The sequence below is a fragment of the Hemitrygon akajei genome, chromosome 6 (assembly GCF_048418815.1).
Source record: "Hemitrygon akajei chromosome 6, sHemAka1.3, whole genome shotgun sequence".
Classification (NCBI taxonomy): Eukaryota; Metazoa; Chordata; class Chondrichthyes; order Myliobatiformes; family Dasyatidae; genus Hemitrygon; species Hemitrygon akajei.
The window spans coordinates 71,358,086-71,380,968 of NC_133129.1; the positions used below are offsets into that span (position 1 = coordinate 71,358,086).

The 22,883-nt window shown below is 41.9% G+C and overlaps 1 protein-coding gene across 8 annotated transcripts in view; it reads left to right on the top strand.

Annotated features, from left to right (window-relative positions):
• Positions 1-21,198, top strand: part of plppr1 (phospholipid phosphatase related 1) — a 118,218-nt gene extending 97,020 nt beyond the window's left edge. For 4 of the 8 annotated variants that reach the window (XM_073048628.1, XM_073048629.1, XM_073048624.1 and 1 more), the window contains 4 exons: positions 5,172-5,303; positions 10,523-10,614; positions 13,898-14,063; positions 20,879-21,198. In XM_073048628.1, the coding sequence (XP_072904729.1) occupies positions 5,172-5,303; positions 10,523-10,614; positions 13,898-14,063; positions 20,879-20,911 (423 nt within the window). In that variant the 3' untranslated portion in view covers positions 20,912-21,198. The other 4 variants (XM_073048626.1, XM_073048631.1, XM_073048627.1 and 1 more) reach the window with 4 other exon arrangements.
• The last annotated feature ends 1,685 nt before the right edge of the window (positions 21,199-22,883 follow it).

Consider the following 22,883-nt stretch of genomic DNA (forward strand, 5'->3'; position numbering starts at 1 on the left):
AAGAGACTGATAGATCAGAAGAAAATCAAAGGTTCAATAATCTGCAAATTTTCTCCCCAATATGTCAGATAATCAAAGTCACACCAGATCACAGTGTCCATATGATATTGTCTGACCCTGTCAGAAAGGCAGCAACCATTACAGTTGCCAACATTGTTTCACTGACTTACTAGGGAAAAAATTCTCTAAGATCCTGCATATTCCTACCTTTGCATTGATGAAAATCTAGTACTAATCATTATCATCAGACTGCACTGACCATTCACTAATCATTATCATCAGACTGCACTGACCAATCAGTAACATTGTCATCAGACTGCACTGACCACTCACTAATCATTGCCATCAGACTGTACTGACCACTCACTACTCATTGTCATCAGACTGCACTGACCATTCATTATTCACTAATCATTGTCATCAGACTGCACTGACCATTCATTATTCACTAATCATTGTCATCAGACTGCACTGACCATTCATTATTCACTAATCATTGTCATCAGACTGCACTGACCACTCAGTAATCATTGTCATCAGACTGTACTGACCACTCACTAATCATTATCATCAGACTGCACTGACCACTCAGTAATCATTGTCATCAGACTGCACTGACCACTCACTAATCATTGTCATCAGACTGCACTGACCATTCATTATTCACTAATCATTGTCATCAGACTGCACTGACCATTCAGTAATCATTGTCATCAGACTGTACTGACCACTCACTAATCATTGTCATCAGACTGCACTGACCACTCACTAATCATTATCATCAGACTGCACTGACCACTCACTAATCATTGTCATCAGACTGCACTGACCATTCATTATTCACTAATCATTGTCATCAGACTGCACTGACCATTCATTATTCACTAATCATTGCCATCAGACTGCACTGACCATTCAGTAATCATTGTCATCAGACTGTACTGACCACTCACTAATCATTGTCATCAGACTGCACTGACCACTCACTAATCATTATCATCAGACTGCACTGACCACTCACTAATCATTGTCATCAGACTGCACTGACCATTCATTATTCACTAATCATTGTCATCAGACTGCACTGACCATTCATTATTCACTAATCATTGTCATCAGACTGCACTGACCATTCATTATTCACTAATCATTGTCATCAGACTGCACTGACCATTCAGTAATCATTGTCATCAGACTGTACTGACCACTCACTAATCATTGTCATCAGACTGCACTGACCACTCACTAATCATTATCATCAGACTGCACTGACCACTCACTAATCATTGTCATCAGACTGCACTGACCATTCATTATTCACTAATCATTGTCATCAGACTGCACTGACCATTCATTATTCACTAATCATTGCCATCAGACTGCACTGACCATTCATTATTCACTAATCTTTGCCATCAGACTGTACTGACCATTCATTATTCACTAATCATTGTCATCAGACTGCACTGACCATTCATTATTCACTAATCATTGTCATCAGACTGCACTGACCATTCAGTAATCATTGTCATCAGACTGTACTGACCACTCACTAATCATTGTCATCAGACTGCACTGACCACTCACTAATCATTATCATCAGACTGCACTGACCACTCACTAATCATTGTCATCAGACTGCACTGACCATTCATTATTCACTAATCATTGTCATCAGACTGCACTGACCATTCATTATTCACTAATCATTGCCATCAGACTGCACTGACCATTCATTATTCACTAATCTTTGCCATCAGACTGTACTGACCATTCATTATTCACTAATCATTGCCATCAGACTGCACTGACCATTCATTATTCATTAATCATTGCCATCAGACTGCACTGACCATTCATTATTCACTAATCATTGTCATCAGACTGTACTGACCACTCACTAATCATTGTCATCAGACTGCACTGACCACTCACTAATCATTATCATCAGACTGCACTGACCACTCACTAATCATTGTCATCAGACTGCACTGACCATTCATTATTCACTAATCATTGTCATCAGACTGCACTGACCATTCATTATTCACTAATCATTGTCATCAGACTGCACTGACCATTCATTATTCACTAATCATTGTCATCAGACTGCACTGACCATTCAGTAATCATTGTCATCAGACTGTACTGACCACTCACTAATCATTGTCATCAGACTGCACTGACCACTCACTAATCATTATCATCAGACTGCACTGACCACTCACTAATCATTGTCATCAGACTGCACTGACCATTCATTATTCACTAATCATTGTCATCAGACTGCACTGACCATTCATTATTCACTAATCATTGCCATCAGACTGCACTGACCATTCATTATTCACTAATCTTTGCCATCAGACTGTACTGACCATTCATTATTCACTAATCATTGCCATCAGACTGCACTGACCATTCATTATTCATTAATCATTGCCATCAGACTGCACTGACCATTCAGTATTCACTAATCATTGCCATCAGACTGCACTGACCATTCATTATTCACTAATCTTTGCCATCAGACTGTACTGACCATTCATTATTCAGTAATCTTTGCCATCAGACTGTACTGACCATTCATTATTCAGTAATCATTGTCATCAGACTGCACTGACCACTCACTAATCATTGTCATCAGACTGCATTGACCACTCACTAATCATTGTCATCAGACTGCACTGACCATTCAGTAATCATTGTCATCAGGCTGGACTGACCATTCACTATTCAGCAACTATTCACTATTCATTGCACTGACCATTGCTACCAGATTGCACTGACCATTCATTACAGGTGAAAAAGGAAAATTTTCATTATCCTTGGGAATTTCACTGCATCTTCATTTAGTCCCTTTGAACAGGAGAAGGGGTAGGATAAAGTTCAAAATGTTGGGATAAACTAGCTGATTCAGTTTGCCTAAACCTTCCTTTAAGGTAGCAAAAAAAAACGATGTAAGCACAATCCATCCTTCTCGAGGGCATCAAAATGTCTTTTATACAAGTACTTCAATTGGTCATTCCCAAATTTAATGGACCATTACATCTGTTGTCTTCTATGAAAACAGTAAACATTTCCCACGACAGGTATTACAGATTACCTTTTGCAAATATACATGTTTCGAATGAGTTTGATTCAAAAATTATATGCTAAGCTGAAAGTTATCGATGGTAGAGTTGTTGCCTTTTAACTGTGCATTTGACAATGTTGGAAGCTCAGACAAAAATAGAATTGAATGACAAAACAGCATTTTTTTACATTATAACTGCATCATGTTTTTGGCATCCATCATTTTTTCATTATTTCTCTCTCTGCAAAGCCACTTGGCACTATTCAATTACCTCTTTTAAGTACCTATTTGTCTCATTTCAAAACTCTCTCTTCATGTATTGGACCGTATGTAGCTTTATGACCCAGTTTGGAACCCCCTATACAGATGAATGTTTATTAAACCCTTTTGTAGAAACATAGAAACCTACTGCACAATTACAGGCCCTTCAGCCTACAAAACTGTGCTGAACATGTCCTTACCTTAGAAATTACCTAGGGTTACCCATAGCCCTCTATTTTTCTAAGCTCCATGTACCTATCCAAAAGTCTCTTAAAAGACCCTATTGTATCCACCTCCACCAACATTGCTGGCAGCCCATTCCATGCACTCACCACTCTCTGCATAAAAGACTAACCCCTGACATCTCTGTACCTACTTCCAAGCACCTTAAAACTGTGCCCTCTCATGTTAGCCATTTTAGTCCTGGGAAAAAGCCTCTGACTATCCACATGATCAATGCCTCTCATTGTCTTATACACCCCTATCAGGTCACCTCTCATCCTCCGTCGCTCCAAGGAGAAAAGGCCGAGTTCACTCAACCTATTCTCATAAGGCATGTTCCCCAATCCAGGCAATATCATTGTAAATTTCCTCTGTACTCTTTCTATAGTTTCCATATCCTTCCCGTAGTGAGGCAACCAGAACTGAGCACAGTACTCCAAGTAGGGTCTGACCAGTGTCCTATATAGCTACAACGTTACCTCTTGGTTCCTAAACTCAATCCCACTATTGATGAAGGCCAATGCTCTGTATGCTTTCTTAACCACAGAGTCAACCTGCACAGCAGCTTTGAATGTCCTATGGACTCAGACCCCAATATCCCTCTGATCCTCTACACTGCCAAGAGTCTTACCATTAATACTATATTCTGCCATCATATTTGACCTACCAAAATGAACCACCTCATACTCATCTGTGTTGAACTCCATCTACCACTTCTCAGCCCATTTTTGCATCCTATCAATGTCTCACTGTAACCTCTGCCAGCCCTCCACACTATCCACAACGCTCCCAACCTTTGTGTCATCAGCAAGTTTACTAACCCACCACTCCACTTCCTCATCGAGGTCATTTATAAAAATCACGAAGAGTAAGGGTCCCAGAACAGATCCCTGAGGCACCCCACTGGTGACTGACCTCCATGCAGAATATGACCCGTCTACAACCACATTTTGCCTTCCGTGGGCAAGCCAGTTCTGGATCCACAAAGCAATGTTCCCTTGGATCCCATGCCTCCTTACTTCCTCAATTAGACTTGAATGGGGTACCTTATCAAATGCCTTGCTGAAATCCATATACACTACATTTACCGCTCTTTTTATATTGGTATCTGTTCATATTTAACCATTCTGAACTTAAACCTTTCTATTTAGGTTGACGTAAGTATTTATCCTGTATATATTTAACTTTATTTCTGTTGGGTATCTGCCTGTATTGAACCTTGGGTGAGAGAAACTATATGTGATTTGCCCTTATCAAAAGCATACTCTGCCAAAAATTTTCACCTGCTTTGAACATCTCCGGTGACTTGGACTCAGTCTTGACCTTGAGTACTATTTGTATGAAGTTTACAAGTTCTCTTGGTGACTGCATGGATTCTCTCTGAGTACTTCAGTTTCCTAAATCCCACAAACATGGAGATTGGTAGGTTAGTTGGCCACTGCTCCCAGTAAAGATATGAATAGAAGAACCTTGGGGAAACTGATGAGAAGTTGGTATAATAAAATAGGTTTGATATAGTATTAATATTAATAATTAGCATGGACTCAGTGGGCCAACAGATATGTTTCCATGCTGAGTTATTGATGACGTAACTATCCATTTTTATTGCCAGGGTGTATGTGTTGTTCACAACTTCAAAGGGACACAGACCACATCTGTTAAGCAGAAACCCAAGGATCCACATGGAATGCCATTAATGACATTCCCTCGGGTGGAGAGTCCACTTGAAACATTGAGCGCACAGGTAAGCCCCACTGAACACCTTCTGCTCTTGTTCCTGTTTCACACAGTGAATAGAAATAGCCTTTCAGCCGCCTTACTTGTAGTATGTAGTCAACTATGGAGTAAATGGGAAGATAGCACCAAAACGTCCATTTTTGGAATTGGCAAACTAAAGTGAAGTAATGGTATTCCAATTTAGCACCCACATCCAGCTTCACAAGGCCTTTCCAGCTCTCTCTGCCTTCCTAGGTTATTATCAGTAATGAGGGCCACACACTCCTCCTAACCTTACATTTATCTTTTGGGTGCGAGCTTTACTTATAACTTCCAGCTTGCTGTTAACTCACTGGACATGGACAAGACAGGCAAAAGCAAAATCTGTTGCCCACTTCTAATTATCCTAAAGAAGTCAGTGGCAAAAAAAAGCTCTGTGAACCTCTGCACACCAAGTGGAGAAATATTTCCAACAAGATAAAGTAGAATTGAATAGCTTGCTAAGCCATCTCAGCCACTCAGGCTTGGATCTGCAATAGTCTACAACCTAGACTGAGTGAAGCTGACAGACTTCCTTACATGTTAATTAATTTTTATGACGATCTGGATAGTTTTGAGTCATCGTTATTCCACCAGCTCTTTCCTCCAGGATTATCCCAGCTCACGTTAGTGGGTCCCTGGTCCTGTAATTTAATATAATTATATCCCTAGATGCAGATACTGTAGAACAAATGGTCAACTACTAAAACATCTGGATGCAAACATTTGCTTTCTGTTTGTATGTTGCAAACATGCAAGTGTTAAATTCTATTTCAGAAGTAAGTTACATTGATAACCCAGCCATTAGAAATTAGTTTTGGAATGGGACTTCAACATAGAACCATAGAACATTACAGCACAGTACAGGCCCTTAAGCCCTCCATGTTGTGCCGACCCATATAATCCTTAACAAAAGTACTAAACCCACACTACCCCATAACCTTCCATTTTTCTTTCATCCATGTGCCTGTCCAAGAGTCTCTTAAATATCCCTAATATTTTAGCCTCCACCACCATCCCTGGCAAGTCATTCCAGGTACTCACCACCCTCTGTGTAAAAAAAAACTTACCCCTGATGTCTCCCCTAAACTTCCCTCCCTTAATTTTGTACATATGCCCTCTGGTGTTTGTTATTGGTGCCTTGGGAAACAGGTACTGACTATCCAACCTATCTATGCCTCTCATGATCTTGTAGACCTCTATCAAGACCCCTCTCATTTTTCTACGCTCCAAAGAGAAAAGTCCCAGCTCTGCTAACCTTGCTTCATATGACTTGTTCTCCAGTCCAGGCAACATCCTCCTAAATCATCCATCCTAAATCTCCTCTGCACCCTCTCCATAGCTTCCACATCCTTCCTATAATGAGGTGGCCAGAATTGAACACAATACTCTAAGTGCGGTCTCACCAGAGGTTTGTAGAGTTGCAACATGATCTCTCTACTCTTGAACTCAATCCCCCTGTTAATGAAGCCTAGCATCCCATAGGCCTTCTTAACTACACAATCAATCTGTGCAGCGACCTTGAGGGATGTATGGATTTGAACCCCAAGGTCCCTTTGTTCATCCACACTCTTAAGTAATTGACCATTAATCCTGTACTCAGTCTTCTGGTTTGTCCTTCCAAAATGCATCACCTCACACTTGTCTGGATTGAACTCCATCTGCCATTTTTCTGCCCAACTCTGCAGCCTGTCTATATCCTCTTGTAACCTTTGACCACCTACAGCTCCATCCACAACTCCTCCAATAGACATGCATTGTCTATTTATCAAATATAACAGAGAAATTATTTCAATGTCACTGATGCATCTTCCACTGAGTCACAAGATTGGCAGAGTGAAAGATACTTTTACAATCTTTAGATAGATAGATAGATAGATACTTTATTCATCCCCATGGGGAAATTCAACTTTTTTCCAATGTCCCATACACTTGTTGTAGCAAAACTAATTACATACAATACTTAACTCAGTAAAAAAATATGATATGCATCTAAATCACTATCTCAAAAAGCATTAATAATAGCTTTTAAAAAGTTCTTAAGTCCTGGCGGTAGAATTGTAAAGCCTAATGGCATTGGGGAGTATTGACCTCTTCATCCTGTCTGAGGAGCATTGCATCGATAGTAACCTGTCGCTGAAACTGCTTCTCTGTCTCTGGATGGTGCTATGTAGAGGATGTTCCGAGTTATCCATAATTGACTGTAGCCTACTCAGCGCCCTTCGCTCAGCTACCGATGTTAAACTCTCCAGTACTTTGCCCACGACAGAGCCCGCCTTCCTTACCAGCTTATTAAGACGTGAGGCGTCCCTCTTCTTAATGCTTCCTCCCCAACACGCCACACAAAGAAGAGGGCGCTCTCCACAACTGACCTATAGAACATCTTCAGCATCTCACTACAGACATTGAATGACGTCAACCTTCTAAGGAAGTACAGTCGACTCTGTGCCTTCCTGCACAAGGCATCTGTGTTGGCAGTCCAGTCTAGCTTCTCGTCTAACTGTACTCCCAGATACTTGTAGGTCTTAACCTGCTCCACACATTCTCCATTAATGATCACTGGCTCCATATGAGGCCTAGATCCTCATATCCAAACTTTTATCCAAAAGTTCTTTCTTTCTTTTTTCTGGCACAAACAGATAAACAATTTGTTGAGAGCATTTAGGTCAAGGTTCTGACAGCTAAAACATTTATGCTCTATTAATAAGATTTTTTCACTTTTTAGTTGATTTATAATGAAATGTCTTTACTTAAGTAAACATCAAAAATCAGTTAAAATGCTTTTAAGTTCAGAATCAGTCCAATTTATTATCACTAACTAAAATGACATGAAATATGTCATTTTGCAGTAGTACAGTGCACAGGTATTCATAAATTTATCATAAATTACAAAAATAAATGGTTCCAAAAATAAATAACAAAAAAAATTAAAAAGTTTATAAGACCACAGCAAATACAGTATAAGTGATGTAAAAATGTAAAAACCTCATGGTTGTAAGATCTTCATGGAACTGAATAAGTGCATGGATCTTGCCCCAGTTTAACCTGCTGCAGTGCATGTGAACATATAACCCAGTTAAATTGCCATAAGTTCATTCTCTGTTGTTGGGCTCCACGTGGAATCCGGCAGCATGGAATGATGTTGGCTTCACAGGGAACTGCCAGGTAGTTTTGAATTTCTGCATTTTAGGCCTGTAAGCAATGAAGTTCAGAACTTAAGAGTAAATTTGGTAGGTTTTCTGCAGAACCACTCTCAAAGCTCAGCAATATCTTTACCATGGAGAATGACTGCTCATTACCCCTCTCTTTGGACTACAGCTCCTATGAACTTTATATTCTATTAGTAGAAGTGCATGCGCCTAGTCCAGTTATGAAAATAAATATTCTGACTACTTACATTTGCAGGATTTTCGCAAGGGTATGAGATTTAAATCATTAGCATTCCTGTTTCGTCAATTTGCTGGAGTGGTAATAACTTCTCAATATGGGCACAAATCCTATAATGCTTAGAAAATCCAGACATTAATCTCCACAATGGAAGTGTGTAAATTTAGTAACTCTTTTCTCTAAAATGAAGCTAAGTGCACAGAACAAGAATTAGAGTCCCCTGCGCCTCCTGTAACTGATTCACAGGATGTGAGTGTACATGACGCATTAGTGTCGATTGCACAAAGGGAAGTGGAAGCAGATCAGCTATGTAACTGGAGGCCTGTGTTAACTATCCAGAAGGATGTGAGTTCAGATTCGTCCGGGCAGCTGGATTAATTAAATAATCAGGAATTAAAAAGCTAGGATCAATATTAGTAACCCAAAAGCTACTAGAACATCATAACTCATCGGGTTCACTCCTGTTGTTATCAGATTCAGGCCACATGTCATTTCAGCTTCACCGCAGTGTGATGGATTCTCACCTGAAGTGACAACAAGATTGCACCCAGCGAGAATGAAAATGACTGGGTAATTCCCTTGTCATCGAGCCAAATGGCACAGAAACAAGCCCTACCATTTAGTTTTCACTGACCATTAACCATTTACATTAATCCTACGCTGATCATAATATGTTCTCCCCGCATGCCCTCTCCCCAGATTCTAACTTGTATCTACACACCGTAGACCATTTCCAGTACCAACTAACCTACTATCCTACATGTCTTTGGTTTATGGGGAAAAACCAGAGTAAATGGAGAAGCTCCACATAGACTGAAGGGTATGGTTGAATCCATCTCACTGGAACAGTGAAGCTATTCTATCTGTACCATTTGTGCTGTCCCCCTGGATGTGATTAACACAGACTGGATACAGAGAAGTTATATTCAGCCATCCTCCACTCACAGCGTTTGTCTGGAAAAATGTCCTACTTTTAATGGGAGAATGTTTTATGGTTTCTCTTTAATCCTCTCTTTGAATATTCTGTTCTAAGTAAACTGACTTTGCTTCAGGATTGATGGCTTCCAGTCTCACCTCCAATTTAGAGGCAGAAGCTGTTTTGTCAGTAGTTATTCAGTAATTGAAATGACCTCACAACGTGCTCAAGGACAACTGCAGATGAGTGATAGATGTCAGTGATTAAAAACAAAAACTATGCCTGAGAAACTAATCATGTCACTCGGCATCTGTGGAGAGTAAAATAAACTTAAGATCTGTGCATTTTCATTAGGTTGAAAAAAGTTAAAGTAGGATTTTTAAGATGCCAAGAAAGCTGGGAGGAGGAGTGTATGTGTGGGGTGAGGCAAGGCAAGAATGAAAGAAGGAGGTTGAGATATTGAAAGACAGAAGAATTAACGGCCAAAGACAGTGACTGTAAAATCATTCAGGATGGGTTAGAGAGTGCAAATGGAAAAGCAGGATGATTTCTTGAAACTGCTGAACTCAATTTTGTGTCTGGATGCCTACAGTGTGTTTCATAACAAAATGAAATGTTCTTCTATGGGGTTATGTTGGGCTTTGTCGGTGCAGTGTTGGTGGCTGAGGACAAGGAGGTCAGAATGGGAGAATGAATTAAGGTGACAAGCAATAGATACTTGGATGACACTCATTTTCTGCATAGTGTTCACTCAATCTGTGCTTGAATCTTCTGGAAGTACAGGAGGTCACGTCGGATATGGTAAACTAAACTGAAAGAAGTGTAAATTACTGTTTCATGGTATTTTGCTCTTGTAACACTGATCTTATATCGTGGCTCTTTTTCCCTTTATGCTGGCATGACAGCAAGGTGGGAGACATCAGCAGCCCCCCCGAGAGGGGGTGTTTCGTCCCAGGGTCATTTTCCAGGACCAGCCAGATACCCAAGTCAACAGGAGGTATATACTTAATAATCACCCAAGGACAGAGCTCCATTGTGAGCTGGGGGCTTTCAAAGTCTGGTGTTGTGTGAGATTCTGCTCTGCGTGATTGCCTCTGTTGCTTCTGGGCTGATGGCCTTTCTATAGTGTTCCACGTGACTCTGACACCGTGTAATCTGTGTGTGCATCTTCTAGCTATATTTTACTGTGCTTTTGGCCATGCTGCCTCTGATGTTCTTAGTGGGCCCCCTCTCTTGGTTTTCTTTTTGGGCCTTGGTCCGTGCCTGCCTGCCTGGTATTGTGGCAATTTTGCTGCAGTTACCCAAGTGGGCACATTCAGAGACCTGATCTTGGTGTTGGGCAATAGACATTTGCATTTTTCTGCTTTAGAACTGCATCGTTTTGTTATTGTGCTGTGTTACTACAGTCTTGGGTTATTCTGCTAGGCAAAGTGATTTAAGGTAAGAAGGCTAAGTTTTACAAAGTCAGCAGTGCTTCAATGGTTAGCACCCATTTGTTGAAGTCAGAATGCCAGTAGTTCAAGTCTATCTCCTGCAACTTGGACCTCAGCATCTCAGTAGTGCAAATAATGAGACAGCATTTAAGGTCCTCTGACTGGATGTGTTAAATTATGCACTCACTGAATGGGAATAGAACATCAAATATTACTGACGAACTAATTTATAGTCTGTCATGGCAGCTTCCTGTGCCAATATCTCAGGCAGTACTTCTCCAGATCGTGGAGTTTTTTCTGTCTCTGTATTTGTGTCTGTCTCTGTCACTGTCACTATCTCTATCGATCTGCGTCTCTGTCTCTTATAAGCTCTTCAGGATAGGGCTCTATCCTGGTTGAACAGACATTTCAAACATTTGGAGGAGATATTAGCTGTTCAGAAGAAATGCTCCTCTTCAACTGCTTTTCACAATGCTGGTGAATTAGGGGTTATCAGTCTGTGTTTATGATTGGACATTGGTAGGACAATCTGGGGAAAAAGACTTCCTCTATGCGTTCTCGTAAAATAAGCTGTACAAGAATTATCTTATCACCCAGCTCACACACTCCACTGCCTCTTGCTCATGTCACACTTGTATGGCTATGATCAGTCCTGTTAAACTGCATGAAAACCGAGCTCATGTAAAGGAATTTTAAGCCCGGCATGAGGCACATTGATAGGGTAGGATGAATGTGGCATGTCAGCAACAGTGTTGATCAGAGGGGCTGAATTGCTTGTTTCTGAGCTTTAATGTTTATTTAAGTTTTAAAACTCTTTATTTATTGGTTAGTGAGGGTTTCAATTACTAAATTCTTCTGGTATACCAAAACAGCTTTGGAATGCTCAGATAAATAAGGTTAAGCTTGGCTAAAAATCTGTTCCTGGTTTGGTCCAGAATTTAATTATAAATGAAATTGATAGGGTGAAAGCATTGTCTTTCTAAGGCCCAAGCATTTTGGGTAACAGTGCCCAGTCAGTGCAAATCTATGGTGCAAGACTCTTTGCAAACTTGAGTAATGGCCCTCTGAGTCAGAGCAAACATTTCTGCATAAGAGAGGGACAAACACTCTGCGTCGAGCCATGCTGAAGATTATCACCAGGTGTCTGATGTTAACACTGTGACCCTGAAAGATGTTCCTTTGATTGGACTAAATGATGTGCCCCAAATATTGTGTGAAAGCATACAAGGAGGTTAAGACAGGTAAGTCACCTGGCCACTTTGATTGTAAACCATCTTTTTATCTGACTTTCCTCAGTTTGAGGCAGGGCTTTCTTTCTGTTTCAGGTGATTAGGTCGCAGAGGTGATTCGCATGGGTGCTTTCATCTCCCAATGAAAAGAGGGGGCGCGTGAGTGTGCATGCAAATGCCATCTTGCCTAGGGCCTGATGACATTTCACCTTGCCCTCCCATTATGTTATGTCCGTCCATGGGAGCATGTGGCGGGGAGTGCTACCAGTTGAAAATCCATGGCAAATTTTCTTTGGAAGATCCCTCATTCCTGGGCCATGCTGGTGGAGTGTTTTTTACCCCATCCTATTTATATGTGGCCCATCCTCTCCCAACATATTCTGAGCAAGCATCAAAACAAAGCAGAAGTAGCCATGTCTTTCAAGGTAGCACCTGCTGCAATAATATTTTGAGATGCTAATTAATGCGCACTGGTTCAATAACTATATCTTAGATCACCACAAAGTGCACCGTTTTTGTTTGTCCCAGTCACTTCCGGCTCCTTGTTTAGTTTATGTACTTGGCAAAGGCTGAGTAAATGGAATGAGGAAGAATGCAATATTTAAAAATCAGCTAACCACTAAAATGATCACCACTTTTCTCACACCCACCCTTCCCCATGTCTAGCAACATTGGGGTGAATTTCAACCTCAGAGACCCTGCTCACCTCTGGTAGAGATTGGAGCAATGAAAATAGGATACACACAAATTTCCTGCTCATCTTGGTAGCAGACTAGGTTGCATTATCACAGCAATCATCACTAGACTTTCAGTTTGACAATTTACATAGAACATAGAACAATACAGCACAGTACAGGCCCTTCGGCCCACAATGTTGTGCCGACCCTTAAACCCTGCCTCCCATATAACCCTCCACCTTAAGTTCCTCCATATACCTGTCTAGTAGTCTCTTAAATTTCACTAGTGTATCTGCCTCCACCACTGACTCAGGCAGTGCATTCCACGCACCAACCACTCTCTGAGAAAAAACCCTCCTCTAATATAGAACATAAAACATAGAATAGTACAGCACATTACAGGCCCTTTGGCCCACAATGTTGTGCTGACCCTCAAACCCTGCCTCACATATAACCCCCCATCTTAAATTCCTCCATATACCTGTCTAGTAGTCCCTTAAACTTCACTAGTGTGTCTGCCTCCACCACTGACTCAGGCAGTGCATTCCACGCACCAACCACTCTCTGAGTGAAAAACCTTCCTCTAATATCCCCCTTGAACTTCCCTCCCCTTAACTTAAAGCCATGTCCTCTTGTACTGAGCAGTGGTGCCCTGGGGAAGAGGCGCTGGCTGTCCACTCTGTCTATTCCTCTTAATATCTTGTACACCTCTATCATGTCTCCTCTCATCTTCCTTCTCTCCAAAGAGTAAAGCCCTAGCTCCCTTAATCTCTGATCATAATCCATACTCTCTAAACCAGGCAGCATCCTGGTAAATCTCCGAGGAGTCAGACATCAGGAAGAGCCGCGGTAGTAGGGGACTCCATAGTAAGAGGTACGAAAAGGGGTTTCTGCGGCAACAGGCGAGATTTAAGGATGGTGTGTTGCCTCCCTGGTGCTAGGATCCAGGACATCATGGACCGATTGCAGGGAATCCTCAAGGGTGAAGGTGAACAGCCGGAAGTGGTAGTGCATGTCGGCACAAATGACATCGGGAAGAAGAGGAAGGACATTCTGCAGCGGGACTTCAGAGAACTCGGAAGAAGGCTGAAAAGCAGGACTTCCAGGGTGGTTATCTCTGGTTTGCTTCCAGTTCCTCGTGCTGGAGAGGGCAGGAACAGGGAGATAATGGATCTGAATGTGTGGCTGAGGAACTGGTGCAGGAAGCAAGGATTTACATTCTTGGACCACTGGGATCTGTTTTGGGGTAGAGATGAATTGTACAAAAGGGACAGGTTGCACCTTAATAGGCGGGGGACCAGCATTCTGGCAGACAGGTTTGCCACTGCAACATGGATGTGTTTAAACTAAGTATTGGGGGGGAGGGGATGAACTGGAAATATAAGGATGGAGTTAAAGGGAAAGTGAAAATAAGAAAAGTTAAAAAGGACAACAGAATCAATGGAGTAGAAAGCTCAAGAAGAGATCATACAGTATGGCCAAGTGAAATAGGAATTGATATGAAAGGAGAGGGGAGTACCGAATTAAAAGTATTATATATGAATGCACGAAGTATAAGGAATAAAGTAGATGAGCTTGAGGCTCAGTTGGAAATTGGCAAGTATGATGTTGTGGAAATAACTGAGACATGGCTTCAAGCAGACAGGGCCTGGGAAATGAATATTCAAGGATATACATCTTATCAAAAGGACAGACTGACTGGCAGAGGGGGTGGGATGGCTCTGTTGGTGAGCAATGATATTCAGTCCCTTGCGAGGGGGGACATAGATTCTGGGGATGTAGAGTCAGTATGGATAGAACTGAGAAATTCTAAGGGTAGAAAGACCCTAATGGGAGTTATCTACAGGCCCCCAAACAGCAGTCTGGATGTAGGGTGTAAGTTGAATGAAGAGTTAAAATTGGCATGTCGCAAAGGTAATGATACAGTTGTCATGGGGGATTTCAACATGCAGGTAGACTGGGAGAATCAGAATGGTACTGGACCCCAAGAAAGGGAGTTTGTGGAGTGCCTCCAAGATGGATTCTTAGAACAGCTTGTACTGGAGCCTACCAGGGAGAAGGCAATTCTAGATTTAGTGTTGTGCAATGAACCGGATTTGATCAGGGACCTGGAGGTAAAGGAACCATCAGGAGGTAGTGACCATAATATGATATGTTTTAACCTACAATTTGAGAAGGAGAAGGGAAAATCGGATGTGTCAGTATTACAGTTGAACAAAGAGAACTGTGGAGCTATGAGGGAGGAGGTGGCCAAAGTTCAATGGAACAATACCCTAGCAGGGAAGACTGTGGAACAAAAATGATAGGTATTTCTGGGAATAATGCAGAAGGTGCAGGATCGGTTCATTCCAAAGAGGAAGAAAGATCCTAAGGGGAGTAATGGGCGGCCATGGCTGACGAGGGAAGTAAAAAAATAAAAAAGAAGTATAACATAGCAAAGATGAGTGGGAAACTGGAGGACTGGGAAGCTTTTAAAGAGCAACAGAAGATAACAAAAAAGGCAATACGCCAAGAAAAAATGAGGTACGAAGGTAAACTAGCCAAGAATATAAAGGAGGATAGTAAAAGCTTCTTTAGGTATGTGAATAGCAAAAAAATAGTTAAGACCAAAATTGGGCCATTGAAGACAGAAACGGATGAATTTATTATGGGGAACAAGGAAATGGCAGATGAGTTGAACAGGTACTTTGGATCTGTCTTCACTAGGGAAGACACAAACAATCTCCCAGATGTAATAGTGGCCAAAGGAACTAGGGTAAAGGATGAACTGAAGGAAATTTATATTAGGCAAGAAACGGTGTTGGATAGACTGTTGAGTCTGAAGGCTGATAAGTCCCCGGGACCTGATTGTCTGCATCCCAGGGTACTTAAAGAGGTGGCTCTAGAAATCGTGGACCCATTGGTAATCATTTTCCAATGTTCTATAGATTCAGGAACAGTTCCTGCTGATTGGAGGGTGGCTAATGTTGTCCCACTTTTCAAGAAAGGAGGGAGAGAGAAAACAGGGAATTATAGACTGGTTAGCCTGACATCAGTGGTGGGAAAGATGCTGGAGTCAATTATAAAAGAGGAAATTACGACACATTTGGATAGCAGTAGAAGGATCAGTCCGAGTCAGCATGGATTTATGAAGGGAAAATCATGCTTGACTAATCTTCTGGAGTTTTTTGAGGATGTAACTATGAAAATGGGCAAGGGAGAGCCAGTGGATGTAATGTACCTGGACTTCCAGAAAGCTTTTGATAAAGTCCCACATAGGAGATTAGTGGACAAAATTTAGGGCACATGGTATTGGGGGCAGAGTACTGACATGGATTGAAAATTGGCTGGCTGACAGGAAACAAAGAGTAGTGATTAACGGGTCCCTTTCGGAATGGCAGGCTGTGACCAGTGGGGTACCACAAGGTTCGGTGCTGGGACCGCAGCTGTTTACAAAATACATTAATGATTTAGATGAAGGGATTAAAAGTAACATTAGCAAATTTGCTGATGACACAAAGCTGGGTGGCAGTGTGAAATGTCAGGAGGATGTTATGAGAATGCAGGGTGACTTGGACAGGTTGGGTGAGTGGGCAAATGTATGGCAGATGCAGTTTAATGTGGATAAATGTGAAGTTATCCACTTTGGTGGCAAGAACAGGAAGGCAGATTACTATCTAAATGGAGTCAAGTTAGGAAAAGGGGAAGTACAATGAGATCTAGGTGTTCTTGTACATCAGTCAATGAAAGCAAGCATGCAGGTACAGCAGGCAGTGAAGAAAGCTAATGGCATGCTGGCTTTTATAACAAGAGGAATTGAGTATAGGAGTAAAGAGGTCCTTCTGCAGCTGTACAGGGCCCTGTTGAGACTCCACCTGGAGTATTGTGTGCAGTTTTGGTCTCCAAATTAGAGGAGGGACATTCTTGCTATTGAGGGAGTGCAGCGTAGGTTCACAAGGTTAATTCCCGGAATGGCGGGACTGTCATATGTTGAAAGATTGGAGCGACTGGGCTTGTATACACTGGAATTTAGAAGGATGAGAGGGGATCTGATTGAAACATATAAGATTACTAAGGGATTGGACACACTGGAGGCAGGAAGCATGTTCCTGCTGATGGGTGAGTGCAGAACTAGAGGCCACAGTTTAAGAATAAAGGGTAGGCCATTTAGAACAGAGACGTGGAAAAACTTTTTCACCCAGAGAGTGGTGGATATGTGGAATGCTCTGCCCCAGAAGGCAGTGGAGGCCAAGTCTCTGGATGCATTCAAGAGAGAGTTAGATAGAGCTCTTATAGATCATGGGGTCAAGGGATATGGGGAGAGGGCAGGAACGGGGTACTGATTGTGTAATGTCAGCCATGATCACATTGAATGGCAGTGCTGGCTAGAAGGGCTGAATGGCCTACTCCTGCACCTACTGTCTATTGTCTATTGTCTATTATCTCCTCTGTACCCTTTCCAATGCTTCCACATCCTTCCTATAGTGAGGCGACCAGAACTGGACACAGTACTCCAAGTGTGGCCTAACTAGAGTTTTATAGAGCTGCATCATTACATCATGTCTCTTAAACTCTATCCCTCGACTTATGAAAGCTAACACCCCATAAGCTTTCTTAACTACCCTATCTACCTGTGAGGCAACTTTTAGGGATATGTGGACATGTATCCCCAGATCCCTCTGCTCCTCCACACTACCAAGTATCCTGCCATTTATTTTGTACTCTGCCTTGGAGTTTGTCCTTCCAAAGTGTACCACCTCACACTTCTCCAGGTTGAACTCCATCTGCCACTGCTCAGCCCACTTCTGCATCCTATCAATGTCTCTCTGCAATCTTTGACAATCCTCTACACTATCTACAACACCACCAAGCTTTGTGTCGTCTGCAAACTTGCCAACCCACCCTTCTACCCCCACATCCAGGAAGTTAATAAAAATCACGAAAAGTAGAGGTCCCAGAACAGATCCTAGTGAGACACCACTAGTCACAACCCTCCAATCTGAATGTACTCCCTCCACCACAACCCTCTGTCTTCTGCAGGCAAACCAATTCTGAATACACCTGACCAAACTTCCCTGGATCCCATACCTTCTGACTTTCTGAATAAGCCTACTGTGTGGAACCTTGTCAAATGCCTTACTAAAATCCATGTAGATCACATCCACTGCCTGGATGCTTGATCTATATGCCTGGTCACCTCCTCAAAGAACTCTATCAGGCTTGTTAGGCACAATCTGCCATTCACAAAGCCATGCTGACTGTCCCTGATCTGACCATGATTCTCTAAATGCCCATAGATCCTAACTCTAAGAATCTTTTCCAACAGCTTTCCCACCACATACGTAAGGCTCACTGGTCTATCATTACCCAGACTATCCCTGCTACCTTTTTTGAACAAGGGGACAACATTTGCCTCCCTCCAATCCTCCGGTACCATTCCTGTGGACAATGAGGACATAAAGATCCTAGCCAGAGGCTCAGCAATCTCTTCCCTCCCCTCATGGAGCAGCCTGGGGGATATTCCGTCAGGCCCTGGGGACTTATCCGTCCTAATGTATTTTAACAACTCCAACACCTTTTCTCCCTTAATATCAACATGCTCCAGAACATCAACCTCACTCATATTGTCCTCACTGTCATCAAGTTCCCTCTCACTGGTGAATACTGAAGAGAAGTATTCATTGAGGACCTCGCTCACTTCCACAGCCTTCAGGCACATCTTCCCACTTTTATCTCTAATCGGTCCTACCTTCACTCCTTTTGTTCTTCACATAATTGAAGAATGCCTTGGGGTTTTCCTTTACCCTACTCACCAAGGCCTTCTCATCACCCCTTCTTGCTCTTCTCAGCCCCTTCTTAAGCTCCTTTCTTGCTACCCTATATTCCTCAATGGATTCATCTGATCCTTGCTTCCTAAACCTCATGTATGCTGCCTTCTTCCACCTGACTAGATTTTCCACTTCACTTGTCACCCATGGTTCCTTCACCCTACCATTCTTTATCTTCCTCACCAGGACAAATTTATCCCTAACATCCTGCAAGAGATCCTTAAACATCGACCACATGTCCATAGTACATTTCCCTGCAAAAACATCATCCTAATTCACACCCGCAAGTTCTAGCCTTATAGCTTCATAATTTGCCCTTCCCCAATTAAAAATTTATACCATGTTATGCCAGGAAGCCCATTCCAACTCTTGAATCTCTTCCATAATGGTCAACAGGAGAGTAATGTAAAACCTGCTGCTGATTCAAAGATGTGTTACTGCTTCATTCCAATTTCTCCCGTTGTGGCCTTCTGTTCTTAATTTTCTGTCACAGTCTTTTTTCCTTTTTCACTCCTCCTTTGATCTACAGCTGAGGGACTGGCACAGGTTGACTGATGCCGGTCTCTATCAATACCATTGTTGGCTGCACTGTAGTAGGCATTCACAATTGGCACTGTTCAAGTTCCCCCTCCAATCTCTTTCCTGCTGCTGTCCATGTCTAACAGACACCGGATTCCCCTTCCACAATTTCTCAGATCTGCAAGGGTCCGCCACCTCCCACCTGTCTAATTCTCCAAGCACCAGAACAATCATGATGTGTTGAATGATCTCCTTTTGTGCTGTAAGATGTTAGCTTAACTGAAACATCCTGTATCATTGACATACATGGTTTGGTTAAGTCTTTAACAAAAAGGTCTTCTGAATGTGTTGTTGAACATATTATCTATCTTTTAATAATCCTCGTGTCTGAATAGTGGTAGAAGACTCAACATTCCATTACATTTCTGTTCATGATGGTAAGGTCCAGCTAAGTTGACTGTATTTTCCAGTTTGTTTTATCATCTAGCCTGATGCACTTTGTAACCTAGCTTGACATCTCGTGGGGGATAAATTTGCATTTTGCTACTAGCGCTAATTGTGGTGAACTGATCAGTGGCTGGTTGTAATCCCCTCCCCTGTCAATGTTTTCACTGAAGTCAATGTGCGGAGTTGAATATAACCCATGGTTGAGACGCACACATTCATTTAGTATGATCAAAGGTAAATTATCGCCCAGATAGTTTATAAAGCTGGAGCAGTAGTGAGTATATTGTACACTCATCCTTTAAATACTCTGTTTTTGCTGTGATTGAATGTAACAATCTTCTTAGGAACCGCCTTTGAGAGCTTTGGACCTTACTTCAGTCTGTTCTAACACATGAAGTGTCTTCCATACTGTTCCCTGTGGGTAACCCTTTTACACCAATGACTCTCTCCCTCTTCACAGGATGTTTGTCGCAATCTGTGTCTGTCCAGTATAAGTGGTTTTCTTTAATATCAGCACATTGCAAACATTATATCAGTGATTGAATGGCCCACACAGTATTTTGCACTGTGATGAAGCAAAGCAATTTTACTTGGATTACCATTGTACAATAATGAAACCCTTTTATTTATGATTGTAGACCTACACATAGTGGTCTCACCCCTTAACTCAGACCACTTCAAAGGTTTCGGCCAACAAACTGAGATGCCCTGATACCATCGTATTTGCACCATTGGAAGTGCAGTGATATGGATGAAGCCACGAAGTAAGACCCTTTCTTTCTTCAGGTACATGGAAAAGATCACCTTCCCTGTACTGAAGAATAGCAGCAGAGCTTTTTTTTGTCAGAGCCCTGGTCAATATTGATCTCACAATTATTGTTCATCATGAAGAAATTATAATTTGTGAGAAATCTGTGGGAACCTGCTGTGCACAAATTGATTACAAATCCAGCCACACTTCACAAAGTACTTCCTTGATGATAAAATAATTTGGAAGCTCCTCAGCAGTGTCTAAATTAAATATTTTTAAAACTGGAAGCACCACTGAAAAAAATGTTTGCAGTATGCAATTTTTGTTAGTTGGATTAAATTCCATCGTTCATTTAGTTGGAGTGATTATAATTTTTTTTTGTATTTGTTCTCTTACAGAACCACTCTGCTTCAATAACAGAAGTGACCTGAAGAGAAATCTTTCTCTCCTTCTTTAAAACAAATAAAAACACAAACTGGTACTTTTTTTATAATGAGTGTTAAGCTGTGGAAAGTGCAACTCAAGAACATGTCTAGTTAGTATCAGGTGTTTTGTACATTTTGTATGACAAAGTGTTGTAGCATACCTTGACCTTATAGTCTGTTTCAGTACCTTTCTCTTAAAGCATATGATGTAAACATTTCTAATTTCTTATGTAAATTCAAGTTGTGTTTTGTGGTCTTGGTACAATAAAGTGCGTGGTCTGGTTTATACACACTTTACCCTGTGAGGCGATTGGCGTATTTTGTTCCGAGAACTGCTTTTCAATCTAGTTTCCAACTTGATGATTCCACAGGACCCTTCCCAATGTAATTACTCCTGGACAGTTCAGTAGGATTTCCAAAATTTTTGCTCAGCAGATAATAAATGCCAAGTTAAGACTGCATGTGATCCAGAGGGGAGATTGAAGACAGTGGTGCTTCCCTGACCCTTCACTTACTAGAGGTCATATTCAGGAGGTATTGTCAAAGAAGCCTTGGTGAATTGCTGCAGAAAGCCTTTAGGGTGGTACAGTGCCAAGTTACTGCCTTAGAAAACCAACAGCCCAGTTTCAATCTGATCCTCAGTGCAGTCTGTGTCAATTCCTCAAAGGCAAGTGATTGATTAATTGTAACCCTTAATCATTTCCAGTGTGCAGGTAAGTATAGAATATGGTAGGAATTGTTGGGAATGTAGGGAAATCCTAAAGCTGTGGATGAACAAGAAGATCTGTAGTCTGCTGATCAGTAATCTGTAACATTCTGTGATTCAGAACCACTGTGCACAAGAAGACCTACGGAAAGACCTAAGGGCAAAACACAGTTACAATTGAGGTTAGAGATGGAACATCAGCTCTGGCAGGAATTTCAGACCATTACTTCCTACATAGCAAAATGAATGGCTGTGATACTTCCCTCGCAGATGAGCTCTGCACCCTTATGCATGCTTTGAAAGGGAGAATAAAACTACATTCATGGGAATTCCTTCAGCATCGGAATACCCGTGATCTCTGTCCTGGAAGCTGACGTCGGAACATCTTTCAAAAAGTGGAATCCTTGCAAGGCATCAGGCACTGATGGTGTACCTGGTAGGGCACTGAAAAGCTGTGCCAACCAACTGGCGGGAGTGTTCAAGAACATCTTCAATCTCTCACTGCTGAAGTCACAGGTTTCCACCTGCTTACCAAGAAGATTAGGGTGAGTTGCCTCAATGGCTATCGCCCACTGCCACTCACAGCTACTGTGATGAAGTGATTTGAGAGGTTGGTCATGACTAGAATCAACTCCAGCCTAAGCAAGGACCTGGACCCACTGCAATTTGCCTATCACCACAATAGGACTAAGGTGGATGTAATTTCACTGGCTCTCTGTTCCGCCTTGTTTCATTTGAACAATAGTAATACCTACATCAGGTTGCTGTTTATTGACTACAGCCCTCAGCATTGAACACAATCATTCCAATAGTTCTGAACAAAAAGCTCCAAAACCTTGTAGCTTCCTTTGCAACTGGATCCTTGACTTCTTAACTGGGAGGCTATAGTATGTGTAGATCAGAAACAACACCTCTTCCTCACAGGCGCAACTCAAGAATGTGAGCTTAGCCTGCTGCTCTAAACCCGAGACAGTGTGGCTAGGCACAGATCAAATGGAATCTATAAGTTTTCCAATGACACAACCATTGTTGGCAGAATTTAAGATGGTGATGAGGAAGCATACAGAAGAGAGATAGATCAGCTGGTTGAGGAATGTCGCAGCAACAACCTTCAAAAGGCGATGCTTCAAATAAGAGGGCATCCATCATTAGGGACTCCCATCACCCAGGACATGTCCTCTTCTTATTGCTACCAAAGAGGAGGTACAAGAGCCTAGGTGAAACACGCTCAATGTTTCAGGAACAGCTTCATTCCCCTCCACCATCAGATTT